At 37.3% G+C, this 15,704-nt stretch overlaps 1 protein-coding gene across 1 annotated transcript in view; it reads right to left on the bottom strand.

Annotated features, from left to right (window-relative positions):
* USP34 (ubiquitin specific peptidase 34) overlaps positions 1 to 15,704 on the bottom strand; it is a 179,470-nt gene that overhangs the window by 160,948 nt on the left and 2,818 nt on the right. The window contains exons 3-5 of the mRNA XM_006881033.1: positions 6,979 to 7,399; positions 3,315 to 3,365; positions 3,007 to 3,156 (exon numbers count right to left, since the gene is read on the bottom strand). Of these exons, the coding sequence (XP_006881095.1) occupies positions 3,007 to 3,156; positions 3,315 to 3,365; positions 6,979 to 7,399 (622 nt within the window). The remainder of the gene's footprint in view (positions 1 to 3,006; positions 3,157 to 3,314; positions 3,366 to 6,978; positions 7,400 to 15,704) is intronic.

Here is a 15,704-nt window from a genome sequence, read left to right as displayed (position 1 = left end):
GAACTGACCCTGCAGTGGATTTTCAAAGGCCACCGGGTGAATCACACTGAAAAGACTGTCCATCTTTCTCCCTCATAACCACTAGCGGATTCAAACCAACACTCCCTACGAACGGTGTCACCAGAGCTCTCCAAAGGATGTGAAGAGGAGGACAAATCAGTACAACTTTGGAAAACTTTGGCAAGAACTCAAAACTCAAATCTAAGTGTATATATACACACAAACACACGGACCTGTACACCAAGGGATATGAAACAGAATGCTGACACGTTAATTATAATAACCTAAAGGTGCATCACCTGTAGCATCAATAATGGTCTATTTCTTTCAAGGAGACTTGTACAGCAGTGGAAATGGGAAAACTGCATGATGTAAACTTCAAAACTAAACAAATAAGTCAGGAAAAAATGTGTCATGCGATGCTATTTATGTAGTTTAAAAAACCCCAGATCAGACAGTTTAGGGTGCTGGATTAGGTAGTAAAAGAAAGATAATCAAGAAAAGTGATTATCACAAAAGTAAGAATAGTGTTTACCTCTATGGGGCAGGATTGTGGCCCGTAGATATCAGATAGAAAGCCTCTGAGGAACTGATAATTTCTGTTGTTTTAATTGGCTTTCATATATATATATATATATATATAATGTTTTATATAATTAATTATATTTCATCACTATGAAATGGGGTTTTTTTCCCCTCCCTGGCTTATAAATGAATGGTTAAAGAAACATCTGCTTTGACAAATCACTGAAGCACGTATTAGCATTTCGGGTACTTTTCTGTATAAATATTACATTTAATTTTTAAAGAAGACTACAAGATCCTAATGCAAGATACATTAGAGAGGGTGAAAAGGAACATAGGTAAACACAGTATCTTACTTTCAGATAAACAAAATATAAGTGAATAAAAACTTTAAATGAAAAAAAAGGACAAGGAAAAAAGTCAACACTAAAAAATGTTATTTTAAACTTGAACATAAAATAGACTTTTTTACTATGCCTGTTATGACAGATTATATTATAAAAGTAATGTAAACAAATAAACAAAAGTTATGTAAACAAACCACACAATATTTTAATTCAAACCAGGAAGATAGCTAAATTCTATGTCCTTTAATATTATTCTATTATGTGCCAGCCCCAACTCACAGCATCTCAATGTTACAGCAGACCAAAACCCTACCTGGGTTCTGGCCATCTATCTTCCCTACTCTCCTTATACCAACTCTCGCAGTCACGGTATCAGTCCATCTTGTTGAGGGTCTCTCTTTCAATGACCCTCTACTTTCCCTAGCATCATGTCCTTTTAAAGGGACTACTTCTACCTAATAACAAACTCCATGAAAGCACGCCTCATGGTCCTTGCTTCTAAGGTGCACTGTGGCTGCAGGTACACTTCTTCCACGGCAGATCTGTTTGTCCTTTGAGCAGTCCACAGTATATTCCATACTTTTCACCAACTCTACAATGCAAAAGTCTCGATTCTTTGGCCTTTCTTATTCATTGTCCAACTTTCATCTGAAGCAAATGAAAATACCACGGCTTGAAAAAGGCTGGCCTTAGTCTTTAAATTCACGTTTGTTCTTTTAGCACTTTGGAGAGGAGAGGCCCTCCATAGCAGATTTTCCCAAAGAGATATTTTTGTTTCTTGACTTCCTTGAGTGTTGCTAATGAATCCAAGTCAAGTTAATCCCCGACAACATCAATCTTTTCTCCATTTAGAGATGATCTTTATAGAGTCAACTGTAAGGATGTTTTTCATTTATACAAAATGCTCTAAGAACCTACTCACACATGCTATTAATTTGACAGCATCCTTTGCCTTTCCTCAGTGGATACTAAGCTTCTCAGGTCTTCTCTCTAGTCCTTGTATGAATGGAATCCTAAAAGCTTCCCTAACTACATGAAAATATTTAAGAATTAAGAAAAATGGAGTCACTTTCTTTTTTCTTGATTTTTAACCTTTAGATATATACATATATTACTTTCATATAAATAGAAAGTACAATGTTGTTAAGTTACTAAATTAAAACTTTTAACTTATGACTTCAGTGTCATTAATGAACTGTAAAGGTTAAAAAAACACACCAGTCCAACTTAACTTGCCAGAAATTAATAACAAAGAAGCTAGAAGAGGATAAAACAGATTCTAAGTTTAAACAGTTTCTTTCTCAGAAAAAACTACAAGCACACTTTCCCTTTACTCTTTCCTAGTTGCACAGAGATCGCACCCTAGAGCACAGCTCCCTGTGGCACAACGTCCGGTAAAGTTCTAGTCATTTCTTTATGTACGATTTTTTTTCCCAAAAGACATAGTATAGTCTGTTTCTGCAATAGTTGGGCTAGAGTTTCTATTTGAGGATTTCTGAATTTAGACATCCTTTCACGGGGGAAAAAATTAGTATTTTATAGCAATCCTTTTCTTAAGATGGAAAAGAAAAGAGAAAATACCTAAACTGCAAACTAGTTTAGAGTAAGACAGGTAAGGGTTTCAGGCACACAAAAATTTTGGCTATTAGAGAAAACTTTGCTCAACCGATTTTGAAAATGATAAAAAAAAAGACGAAGATTAATAAAAATGAAATTTTAATATGTAGGTAGTAAAAAGAAGTCTCTGCTTCTAGATGTATTAGATTTTGCTAAAACTGACTTTCACAACTTGACAGAATGATCTTCAGAGGGACACACAGTGCTAGTTGGGCACAGCAATCCAGTGTCCCAGCTGCCCACCAAACCCAAGACCATGGTGTGTGTCCCAGACCAGAGTAGCAATTAGACACACACTCACCTTGCTGCTACTTAAGTTTCAAAATTAAATGTAGCTACGTTAAATAAAAATTTTAAGCCACTAGTTTTATTTGAATTCTATTTAGTTTTGTTATTAAAAAGAAACATCAAAACTTAAATGGCTTCCATACTCAACTTTTCCAAAATATAATAAATGTTACATGCAAACCAGTCAATTAAAAGCTGTCACCTTCAAACCTTTCTAAAAAATACTTACGTTAGATACAACTGTTATAAATGCATGTGCTATAATAAATGGCAAAGTCTCAGGAGTTCCATATTCAAAACAATCCTTCATGAGAGAAAGACCATTTTTCCCACAAAACAAACATACATAACGAAGCAAATGCAATGGTACTTCAACATCCTGCAAAAAAAACAAAGTATGTCATTATTTAAAAGCCTAGTAGTAAATCTTACCTGGTAATATTGGAAAGATAGTGAATATACAAAAAACCCTCAAAGACACATATAATCAAAACCAAATATTCCACAAAATTTGAGATTAAAAAGATGGACACTTACATTCATATCACAAAATGCCCCTAATATGTTGCTTTCTTGAGTTGATATATCCTAAAAAAATACAAACACAAAGTAAATTCTACTAGTTCACAACTAACCAAAATCCTTAAAAGGGGAGGGGGGGAAAAGCTAAAACTGTAATTTTAAGTCTAAATAACAGACATTTCTTTTCATGAACAACTTGTGGTGTTCCCAACTGAAGCCTATCTGATTCAACTCTAAAGTACACCGGAAATCTTTCAGCACAATACACTTTTTTTTTAAAATTTTATACTAATTTACAAAGTTTGTATACCCAGCCCTCCCTCGGCCACACATAATTTTGATTTCTTAAAACTATTTAATCTCTCCTCAAAACAGTAATTTTTTTAAAACACTTTATAACTTAAAGTGGTTTTGAAATTGTATATTGCCCTCAATACACAATCTAAAATTCCTTTTTTTTTTTTTAAAAAAGGGACTTGCTTCCTATACATAAAATACTAAACTATCAGGAGGTATACTTACTCATTGTTGGACACAATGAGTGAACCCAAGACAATTTTCCCATAAATTAATAATCACAAAGAGGCTAAAGAAGAAGAGAAGGTCTTTCTCTAAGGGTATTGGCAGGTGTCTTTCTATTTTAAATGCACATTCCCTTTGATCCAGTAATTTCACTTTCTGGATATTTTTTCTAAGGAACTCATCAGGAGAGGCAATGGAAAAAAGACAGACAAACAATCATGTTCACTGCAATGATTTTTAACATCCCCAAACTAGTAGCAACTTAGTATCTAAGTAAATGTTGAACTTCTCAGGTCTTCCATCCACTGTGTACTAATGCAATTAGAGCAGTTTTGCTAACCGTACCAATGGCTGGAAATAATGTTAAACAGGTAATGCTGATATTTAGAGACTCTTAAGTAGTCATTAAAAATATTAAGGTAAAATTGGTATTAGGATTTTGGAAGGGATGAAGAAAATGATCTTAAGGTAGAATAATAGTTGTACAATTATAAATTTACTAAGATTCATTAAATTATGTACTTTCAACAAATGATTTTTATGGACTGTACATCATACCCCTAAAAAGAAAAATAAAGTTGATTTTTAGAAACAGAAAGTAAGATTTTCAAAGACAGAATTAACATGACCTAATTTTAATAAATTTTTAAATATCTAGAAATAACAAAGTAATCTTTTCATAATGGTTTTCTTGTGGACAGGAAAGAAAAGGGGAAGTTCAAGGCTCTTTAAAAGGCACTATTTTACACATTGTGTTTTAATTTGTTACATTGAAATTATTTTGTAATCTGAAAGCTAGGTGCATTCATCTGAAAAAAGTTAGGTGGCAAAGGAGCCAATTTATTCCTTGCTGTTACCTATTTTACAAGGTACATTTCACTGCTAAAATAAACCTTTAAAAACTAAGGACAAAAAACAGTAACAAAGAACTCTGTAAAACGTTTCAATAAACCCAAAAACAAAGGAAAGTGTCCTTATACAAGTCAAAACATTTGCCAAAATAAGTGTACTAAAGCTCTTAACCTGCTCCTCAGATTCAAATACCATGGCCATAGTTTCCAAGTTACTCAACGTACCTCTCCATTGTTTTCAAAAGATCCTGAATAAAAGAACCCCTTCAATAATATTAAAGAGATTACTGCTGGGATGTGATACTTCTGATTTCCAGTGTGTTAACATGGAAGCTGCTATGCAGCACACTGAGTGTGTCAGAGACTGTGAATGCCGTGGGATAAAACAGTGCTTAGACTGGCTGTTAAGAGGGTCACTTATGAGTGGACTCGATCACACCTAACAACTTGCAGCATATTTAGACATGAACTTGGTAACATCCACATGGCTATCAGTTTATTTCTGCTCATTAGACTATTCTGAGATATTACAATCTCATTTTAAATAGTATTTAAAGACTTAACATATATCTATAGGGAACAGCATGGAAACAGTAGAAGCTGAATCAACATTTCTTTCCAAAGTTCCAATTTTTTTGGACAAAACACAAACTAACCAGTGGGATTAGCCAAATAATTCCATATCTAAATTTAATAATGCCCATAAAGCTGATGAAGAATAAAATATCTACTTTATAAAAATAAAATGTGTGGTGAAGTGAACTGGTTCCCATTAATCCTACAGAACCAAATGACCCACAGTGTTTCCAAAACTACAGTCTTTACAGAAACAGACTGCCACATGTCTCTCCCACATGCGAGGTGGGCTCAGTTAGCAACTGAGCACTTCTTCACTGCTGCACTAGGGCTCCTCTGACAAGACCGACTACCAAGAACTATGAAGAACTACGGGCCATTAGGAGATGAAAAGGACTTGATCCAACAACAGTATAAAAACTGTAGGAAGAGGGGAACGGTAAACCTTCTGGTTAGCAGCCAAATACTAACCTGCAGTGACCCATGAGAGATCCTTTTAAAAACGACTACTTACTAAGGTAGCTCTAGTGGCCTAGTAGTAAGGAGTTGTTGGTGCCAACCTGAAGGCAGGTGGTATGAATCTAACAGCTACTCTGCAGAAGACAACCTGCTCCCGTGCAATGAACAGCTTCTGGAAACACGCTGGAGGCTCAGGTATGGGTTGCTTTACAACTTCACAGGACATATCAAAATATTTTTAAAAATTTAAGTATCCGTAAAGTTAAAAACTATTCTGCTTCCATTCACTGATTAATAGACATTTTATCTTATCTTTTAACAGTGAAATTAATTCATGTAGTGCATTTATCACAGTATCTCTAACTTTTTTGCCTGTAATATTTCTTCATAATTAGTTTTCATGCAATCATTTATATATATTTCCTTTTTAAAGCATGGATTATAACTGATTAATGTCAATTCATTGCCATGTTTCATCAAATCCTGATTATACTTTGCCTTTCCTTTTATCTAATCTCTTAATCCTCACCACCTTCTTCCATTCACATCCCTGCTGACCCTGCAAGACTGAATCCATGTGTAAACTTTTCCTGGTGTTGGAAGTTTTTTCCAATCATGCTTATTTTGTTCCTAATGTTAACTACATTACCCACAATGATTCAAATGTCCATTTATTACACACTGTCCCTCCCTTCATATATTCCAATAATGCATCAAACTCTTACTGGCAAAGATTTTTAAACTGCTTCTTATACTAAGAATGAAATTTAAATCTCTCTTTACTCCAGCATTATCTCCTATCTAGAGCAGCACAGATTCACATCACCAAAATGTTTTGAGCACAAACAGTTCCATTTTTATCTGTTCAATTTTTAAGTTTTTAGTTAAGACCGTCAAGTAGAGTGCTGGTGTCTTAATGGTGAAGAATAATAGACAATGGGAAGGTACACAGTTCAAATCCATCAGTCGCTCTGTGAGAGAAAGATGAGCCATCAACTCCCGAGTGATTCGTTGTTTCTGAAAAGCTGCCGAAGGTCCACTATGGGTTGGTTCCACCTTGATGGTATGTAACAACATGACTATGAGCAAATATTGAACACAAAGAGCTACTTAAAAAAATGAAAACTGAAAGATAATCTTGTTAACTGTGTGATTTTCATAAAATTCTTTTCATAAACATTTATGTCTTCAAATTTATTTACACGAGAAAAATGTGCTGAGTTAACTATGACTTAACATTTCCTAAAATTTACACCACCTATGTTACATACCTCTATGGTAGGATGAGTGTTATGCTTGTAAGCAGTATATAAAGGAAACTGTATTTGAAAAATTTTTGCCACACATAGTAACAGTTTTTCCTTCTCATCTGCAGTCCACAAACTAAAAGGATCTGAACTCTTTGAAGATTCCTCCTCAGTCAGATTACAAACCCTTGTGGAGTTTGATTTTTTCTCGACAGATTTCTGTCTTTCTGTACTTCCTTCATTACACTCTCTCTCTCTTTTCACTGGTTCCTCCGCTTGATTACTCTCATCTCTCCAGGTAGAATCGATGTTAATAGTAGTACAGTGTTTACAAAGCTGGTCCCGGAGCACTTGAACTTGAGCAATCACTAAATTAATAAGTGCACAAACTACTTGGTTAAAAATCTCCAAATGCTTATATTCCTTGAAGCAGCACAGACATTGCCTATAAAAGAAAAAGAATTCAGTAAGTGAATGCTCCTAAAGAGGAAAACATTTCTTTCATACTCCATTTGTTAAAAAAACTCAAGCAAATACCACTATAAAAAAATTCTTAAGCACTACATCCTATCAATAAATGGTTTTTCTGATCAATATAAAGTCAATATACTTGGTTTACAGCTACAGCCTCGATTTTTATACATATACACTTTTTTTTCCTATCTAAAAACACATTTTTAAACAAATATTGTACCTATTTCTTTCCTACTCCAATATTAAGCATTGAGAATTGATCAGTAAATATTAGGGAAACTAAATGTGCAACAATGAATGGAAATCCAAACTCTCTAAACAGTCATTAAAATTAAAAAAATAATAATTTCTGAAAAAAAATTAGGGAAACTAGCTATAATATTTTACTAATAAAGTTAGCATAAAAGGGTTACTTTTACCTTATTGGTAAATTAAATCTATTTAAGAAGATCTCTCTCAAACAGTAAGTGTCATTAAATAGTATTACATACAAATATAACTCTTGTACATATTCTAGTAGTATTACAAAGTTTAGCACATGGTACACTGTGGATTATCTAAGGGTTGGTGAACAAATAAGCAGATGCATGAGCACAAACAAATGCAAACAAACTTGATTCTAATATTTGTATCTAGTAATAGATGGAAGTGAAAGAACTATTACTTAAAATATTTACCTACTGATTCTGTTAAAACAAATTAGAATATTTAACTTGTGGTCCAAGTGGATCACCACTTCGGTGTAGGACCATGCAGAAATATTCTCATTTCTCCAACTGTCATAAAACTGATGTATTGCAAATATATGCCAACACCTTGCAAAGTACGGTAGTAACCACAGACCATTGTTCAGGTCAGATGGCTAAATCTAACCAAAAACTGCAACATTATTCTTTGTACATTTTCATGATATGGTGTTAACAAGCTTGTTGTTGTTATGTGCCATCGAGTCGTTTCCGACTCATAGTGACCCTATGCACAACAGCCCTAAACCCTGCTCTATCCTGCGCCAACCGCACTGCCTCTGACACACCCATCCCGATTACCCCAGTCACCGAATCGATCCATCTCATAGAGGATCTTCCCCTCCTGCGCTGTCCCTCCACCCTCCCAAGCATGAGGTCCCTCTCCAAGGACCCGTCCCTCCTGGCAACATGTCCAAAGTATGTCAGACGAAGCCCCAGAATCCTTGCCTCCAAGGAGCAGCTTGGTTTAATCCTCTCCAAAATAAATCTGTTTGTTTTCCTGGCAGTCCATGGTACATTCAGTACTCTTCTCCAGCACCACAGCTCAAAAGCATCCACTCTCCTTCTGTCCTCCCTAGTCATTGTCCAACTCTCTGATGCATAACAAGCGATTTGCAAAGACCATGGCCTGTATCAGGCGCACCTTAGTCTCCAGAGACACCGTTGCTCCTGAGTACTTTAGAGAGGTCCCTAACAGCAGACTTTCCCATCGCGATATGCTTTTTGATTTCCTGACTACTGGTGCCAAGAGTGCTGACTGTGGAGCCGAGCAAACTGAAGCTGTGAACACTCTCAATCTCTTCGCCATCCATCCTGACGCTGCCAATTGGTCCAGTGGTGAGAATCTTTGTCTTCTTGACATTGAGCCTCAGTCCATACTGAAGGCTGCAGTCCTTGACCCTTCGCAGCAAGTGCATGAGGTCCTCCTGTTTCAGCAAGAAGGGTTGTGTCATCTGCATAATGCAGATTGTTAATAGATCTTCCACCAATCCTGATGCCACAATTCTCCTCATAAAGCCCAGCCTCTCGGATAATCTGCTCTGCATACATGTTGAAAAGGTATGGAGATAGGATGCATCCCTGGCGTACACCCTTCCCAATTTTGAGCCATGCAGTGTTACCCTGCTCTGTTCTGACTACTGCCTCTTGGTCCAAGTATAGGTTTCGCATTAGCACAATTAAATGTTCTGGGATTCCCATTCTTCTCAGAGTCAGCCACAGTTTGTTATGATCCACACAGTCAAATGCCTTTGCATAATCAATGAAACACAGACAGACATTCTTCTGGTATTCTCTGCTTTCAGCCAAGATCCATCTAACATCAGCAACAGTATCCCTAGTACCACAACCCCTTCTAAACCCAGCCTGGACTTCCGGCAGTTCTCTGCTGATGTGTTGTTCTAATCGGTTTTGGATAATCTTCAGTAGAATCTTGCTTGCATGTGAAATCAATGACACTGTTCTGTAGTTTCCACACTCAGTTGGGTCACCTTTCTTTGGAATGGGAACAAATATAGATCTCTTCCAGTCAGTTGGCCAAGTGGCTGTTCTCCCGATTTCTTGGCACAACTTGGTGAGCACATCCAGGGCAACATCTGTTATCTGAAATACTTCAATTGGTATACCATCTATTCCTGGGGCCTTATTTTTTGCTATTTCCTTCAAAGCAGCTTGAATTTCTTCCTTCATCACCATAGGCTCTTGCTCATATGTTATTTCTTTAAATTCCTCTGTATCTGCCAATTCCTTTCTATATAATGACTCAGTATATTCCTTCCATCTTCTTTTAATACTTCCTGGATCATTTAATATTCTGCCCAAAGCATCCTTGATTACAGCAACTCTAGGTTTGAATTTGTTCTTCAGTTCCTTGAGCTTAAGAAATGCTGAGCGAGTTCGGCCCTTTTGATTTTCTGACTCTAGCTCCTCGCACATTTCATTGTAGTATTTTGCTTTGTCATTCCGAGCTGCCTTTTGGAACCTTCTGTTCAGCTCTTTAGTATCTTGAATTCTTCCTTGTGCTTTGGCTTCTCTACGCTCCAGTGCAATCTTCAGAGTCTCTTCTGACATCCATTCAAGGACTGCAGCCTTCAGTATGGACTGAGGCTCAATGTCTTTTCTTCCTCTTCTGTCTTTGTAATGACCGTTTGCACTCTTCCTGGATGATACCTTTGACATCCTCCCAGAACTCATCTTGTCTTTGCTCACAAATAAAATACTTAAGCTATTAAAAAACAACAACGGAAAAGTCATGTATGGCCACAAATGCTTTGATATTCCACCCTTCAGAATGTGAAGCCCAATTCTCTGCTCCTTAAATGTGGACCAAAGTTAAGGACTTGCTTCAAATGAACAGAATGTGGCAGAAATGACAATGTGTGATATCCAATACTAGGTCATAAAAGACACAGTCGCCCTGCCTTAGTCTTCCTTATCTCCCACTCTGAAGAAAGCCAGCTGCCATGTGAAGACATGCAAGCAGCCTGAGGAGAGGCTCACAGGACAAAGAACTGAGAACTTCCACTAACAAGCACAGTCCATGAAAATGATCCAACTGGGAACGTATCATCTAGACTCACCTAAGTTGTACCTGAACATCACCTATATGAACTATAACATGACCTACAGATTTATAGCAATCCTACTGACTTCAAAGACTCAAGTCAGAACCAAACAGGTTGAGTCACTCCCAAACTTTTGTCCCAGAAAAATTTTGAGTGTAAGAAATGTTTATTGTATTAAGACAGTAACTTAAAAGGCTACTTGTTACACAGAAATAGATGAATAATAAATCAGACCTATTTTCCCAGAAACAAAAATGCAAAGTGTTTTACCTGAGAGGTACCCTTCAATTTTAAAATTCTATTGTACCATTGTATCTATAAGAAAAATAATCACGCTGCTCTGTGAAGATTTCTGGTGGTAAATATCTTCTTCATCACTTTGGTTTTAGGGAATTCATGTTCTAAGTGAGGGATCATAATTGGTAATAGATTGCTTTAATGAAGAATGCAATCTTAGTTCTCAGGAAATAATGCTGAGCCAAAGATTCAGCGAAATTCATTTTTTAAAAAATAGTGTTAAGAAATCAGCATTAAACATCTTGATCATTCCGATCACTAGGAAATCAATCCTCAGTGACAAAAATTATATATCAACAGTGGTGAGCTCTGGTGGCCTAGTGGCAAGAAGCTGCACTGCAATTTCAGAGGTACATGGTTCAAATCCACCAGACGCTCTGCTGGAAAAGGAGGAACAATCTCCTCCTGTATCAGTCAGATCTGATTTGACAGTACACACAAAAAATAATGAAATAAAGTAAAAAAATTTAAAAAAAATTACATATAAACAATGTAAGGTCTGGGCCCTTGTAATCCCAAAATAAATGAGTTTAAGCTATGTGTATCTGGTATTCACATAAGCACACACACACAAATTAGAATTTTTCTGTCAGTTCTGAGATGTCTACAAAGAGATTCTTGTCACAGAAATTAAGTTCTAGACAAGGAGGCCTGAGTTTACTCTCTTCTCATTACTATCCATGGAGAGTTCTATGCAACCCATCTAAACGCAGTGAGTACATTTAACAATTTTATAATAAGGACCTACAGAAAGTAGTACTTTTAGCCTGACAATACAGAGATTGACAAAACTGTAGCCTTGATCTATCTCTGAATTACAATTACTGTCCAAACAAGTTTTTACTAAGAAAGATTGTTCCTATTTCTCCTATGGAGTAGCTGGTGGATTTGAACCACTAACTTTTCCATTAGCAAGCAATGCAACATGTAACGCAGAATATCAACAGAACTCCGTGTATGAAAGGAAGGAATCTTGAAATATCCATGTTAGAAAGATAATAGCCTTAAATGCTTACTAAGAAATGGAGAATTCACAAGATAAAAAATCTAAATTTGTTTTGTAATAAGCTTAAAATGAGGAAAAAATAAACCCAACCTTCCAACATGATTGCCCTGTAGTAGTAACACTTTTGTTAAACACTGTTATTTATTCCTTTCAGTCTTATATGCTCCTATTCTTTTCCTACCCTTTTCTTTCTCCATTCTGAGTTTCTTTCCACCCCCTCCCTATCCTGAATTGTTAAGTATTTTTAAATTGCTCTATTATATATACAGCTAACATCTTCTAGCCCTATAAGGGCTGTACAACCATTTAAAACTAACGGGAGTGATAACATGGGGTGACATGGAGTTATAGGTCACTTGGCTGATACTTCAAGTACTAAAATTATATATAGACACACACACACACACACACACACACACACACACACACACACACAGAGAGATATATGGAGCTCTGATGACCTAGTGTAAGGAGCAACTCAAAGGCATGGGTTCAAATCGACCTCCTACATGATGGACAATCTCCTCCCACTCGATTTGTTGCCTCTGAAAAACTTTGGAGGGTCAGCTATGGTACACAGTAACATTATATACATATAGTTATTAAATAACAAGTTTAGCTATTTTAAACTATACTAGTTTGAAAGGTACTACTCACAGTGCAGAATATACACAAAAGTCAAATATCCCTGGGATTGGCAAGTTTTGTTTTTAAACTATGATTACTTTCATTTTCTTCAAATATAAAAAATATCATTTTAATTTATTATAATTATCTTTACAATGCTTAAATACACTGCATTATCACTTTATTTTTTAATTACGTTACTATAGTCCAGTAACTGTACTAGAAAAGGGGTTTTTAGCCACTAAAAACCTGGCCCTGATAATTTCATAGAAGCTGTTGATAACTTTTCTCCCAGAAAACTGTCAAAGTTTTATATTACATTTCACGATCTTACTGGCTCATTCCAATCCATTTACGGACTCTCATGAGTATACGGTCAAAGCCACGGTGGCGACTGACCAGCACTGGACTGCTGATCAAAGGCTGACGGTATAAACCCACTGCCTCTCCTCTGGAGAAGCATGAAGCATGTAGACTGCTCCGGTCAACACCCACAGACTCAGAAACCCTCAAGCAGTTCTAGTCTGTCCTACTGGTTTGATCACCAAAACAATGAAGAGGAAAATAAGATGTTTACTGTGAATCTAAGGACACAAAACTAATTAGTAGTTGTTTAATCCCCACAACAATCACAACTCTAACCCAGGCAATCTATTCTGGTGCCAAAGGGGGGGTGGGCTACGGAGCAGTACACACACGCACACACACACAGGCAGACTCTGCTAAGAGGTGGCTATACAGACCGCATGCTGTACAGTAACCAACAACTGTGTTAGGTGCCATCAACTCAGTTCCAACCCACACTGAACTGTGTAGGAGAGGATGGAATGCTTCCTGGCACTGCAGTCCCACCCTTACAACTTGCTATACTCAAGCACACTGCTGCAGTCACTGCCTCAATCTAGCGTCTTCTGGCCCTGACTTCACCGAGCGTGATGTCCATCTCAAGGCACTATCCCAAGAGCAAACCCAAAGAACATGAGACAGAGTCTCTCCATTCTCGCCTTTAAGGAAGCATTCTGGCTGGACTGTTCCAAGCCCAGGTTGTCGTTCCTGCTGGTAGCCCATGGTCTGCTCAACATTCTCCCCCATCACCACAGTTCAAAGGTGTCCGTTCTCCAGTCTTCCTTAATAATCGTTCAGCTTCTCGTGCCTGACACCTTTGCAACCCCATGTGTTTGAGAGGGCCTGTATGCCTCGGCCCTTTCAATGCTCCTTTTTCAGAAGAAAATTGGTAAAGCCTGCTTTCTGATGCATCTCTGGGTGGATAAACGTTCAACCTTTCAGGCAGCATCTGGGCACGTTAACTACCTGTAACACCCAACTTCAGGGAAAAACCACTGCTGTTCTTTTGTATGCTGAAGGACACAGGCTGTGGAATTTGTGGTTTTGGCTAGATGGAAATCCTGGCAGGTCCAGAAAGCAATGCTCAATTCCACTTCACTGGCTTTAAAAAATATTTCAACTCTTACAAGCTCACAGGTAGAAATCAATTCTATACTGGCTACATATGGGGCACAGCTTTCCTTCTCCTACTCGAAGGATACTTGAAGCTAAAGTCTTAAAAATCTCCAGCTGTAAAAGCAGCATAAGCGGTATTAACTGTCTGAACCTCAACTGCAAATTTGTTATACCTAGAGAAGCTAATGTCCTCATGAGATACTCAATTTGTACATTATAAACCTGGAAGGGGGGGAGAAAACCAACACACAACACCCCACTGCTCCCGCTAAGCACAAACCCTCAAGGCTGTTAATCTTTAAAGGGGTCGACTTCCACTCAGTTAAAAACTGTTCACATGAACAGAATTAAAAGTACAAACTGTGCATCCTAATTTGGCTTTTCATGCTTTAGCTTTAGGTCCTACGATTTATGTTTTTTTAAAAAATGAACTTTAATCATTTTAATATAAACAGCTGTTTATTAAACTCTTGTATCAGGCATTAATGTTTTTTCATCACCTCATTAAGATCCCAGCAAGATTATAATAGTTTATCATCATGCAACTGAATTAATTCACTGTCCTTAACTAGAACCAACTCACAGGGGAGGCTTTAAACTGCATGGGAAGAGATCAAGAAGGGCTGAAGGACGCCCAGAACCTAAATCCCCTTGGCTTCCAGGCCACACTGGTAACCACTACAGGCTGCAGCACATGAAGGCAGCAAAGGCTCTGAATTATGTGGAGGCAAAATCATCTTCCTATTTCAATGACATCTGTAAAAAGCTAAAGTTGTGCATATCAAACTTTTCAGTTTCTTTTTCATCCATAGATTCCAGCTTAAAAATCCCTGATATCTAGTATACAAGTGGACTAAAACAAGAACATATACCTCGTACCCCAAAATCACAAAGGGTGAGGCTGTGTCTCTAGAAATTTGTAGCTCAATGAACAGGTGGATAAAAAGCTAATGGAGGCTTATTTTAGCATAAGGAAAGGTCTGGAGGCCTCTGACTTAAAGGGCAAACAGGCATCAAGAGAAGGTCATCGTGATCAATTTCTTCAGTTCTATCACTGTAAAGTCAAGACAAATTTACATAACATTAAATCAAGGCTTCAAAAATGGTAGTGCTGTTGGCTGAAAGGCAACAGCTGATTGCACGCTTCTCAAAGTACAGGCTTATCCACAGTCCTCACAGTACCATCGCCTAACAGCAGACTTCTGAAAGGGCTCGCTACAACTCTTCTCAACCTCCCATCTCAGAGTTTGACCTGTAGTTTGTACTGTTGACAGAATAAATCATCCAAACTGGAGAAACGTCTAATACGAATTACCTGCTATGTGCTGATCCTTTATCATTCCAAAGGCTATAAATAAATTCCAGTGGCTGTAAGTGGCACAGGAGATGACACATCTTTCTCCTGAAGAACAACTTGTAGATTCAAACCAGCCGCCTTGGGGTTGGCAGTTCAACTCTACCCACTAGGCCATCAGAGCTCCTATGGATCATCTAAATTGTTAAAATTCTGCGCTGCGCCTATTTTATCAGCTATGGCAAAGGACAGGGAAGAATTCAAGATACTAAAGAGTTGAA

Source organism: Elephantulus edwardii, unplaced genomic scaffold, assembly GCF_000299155.1.
Source record: "Elephantulus edwardii isolate Elephantulus edwardi_28Jun2011 unplaced genomic scaffold, EleEdw1.0 scaffold00011, whole genome shotgun sequence".
In the NCBI taxonomy this organism is placed as follows: domain Eukaryota; kingdom Metazoa; phylum Chordata; class Mammalia; order Macroscelidea; family Macroscelididae; genus Elephantulus; species Elephantulus edwardii.
This window is presented reverse-complemented; position numbering and strand designations above follow the sequence as displayed.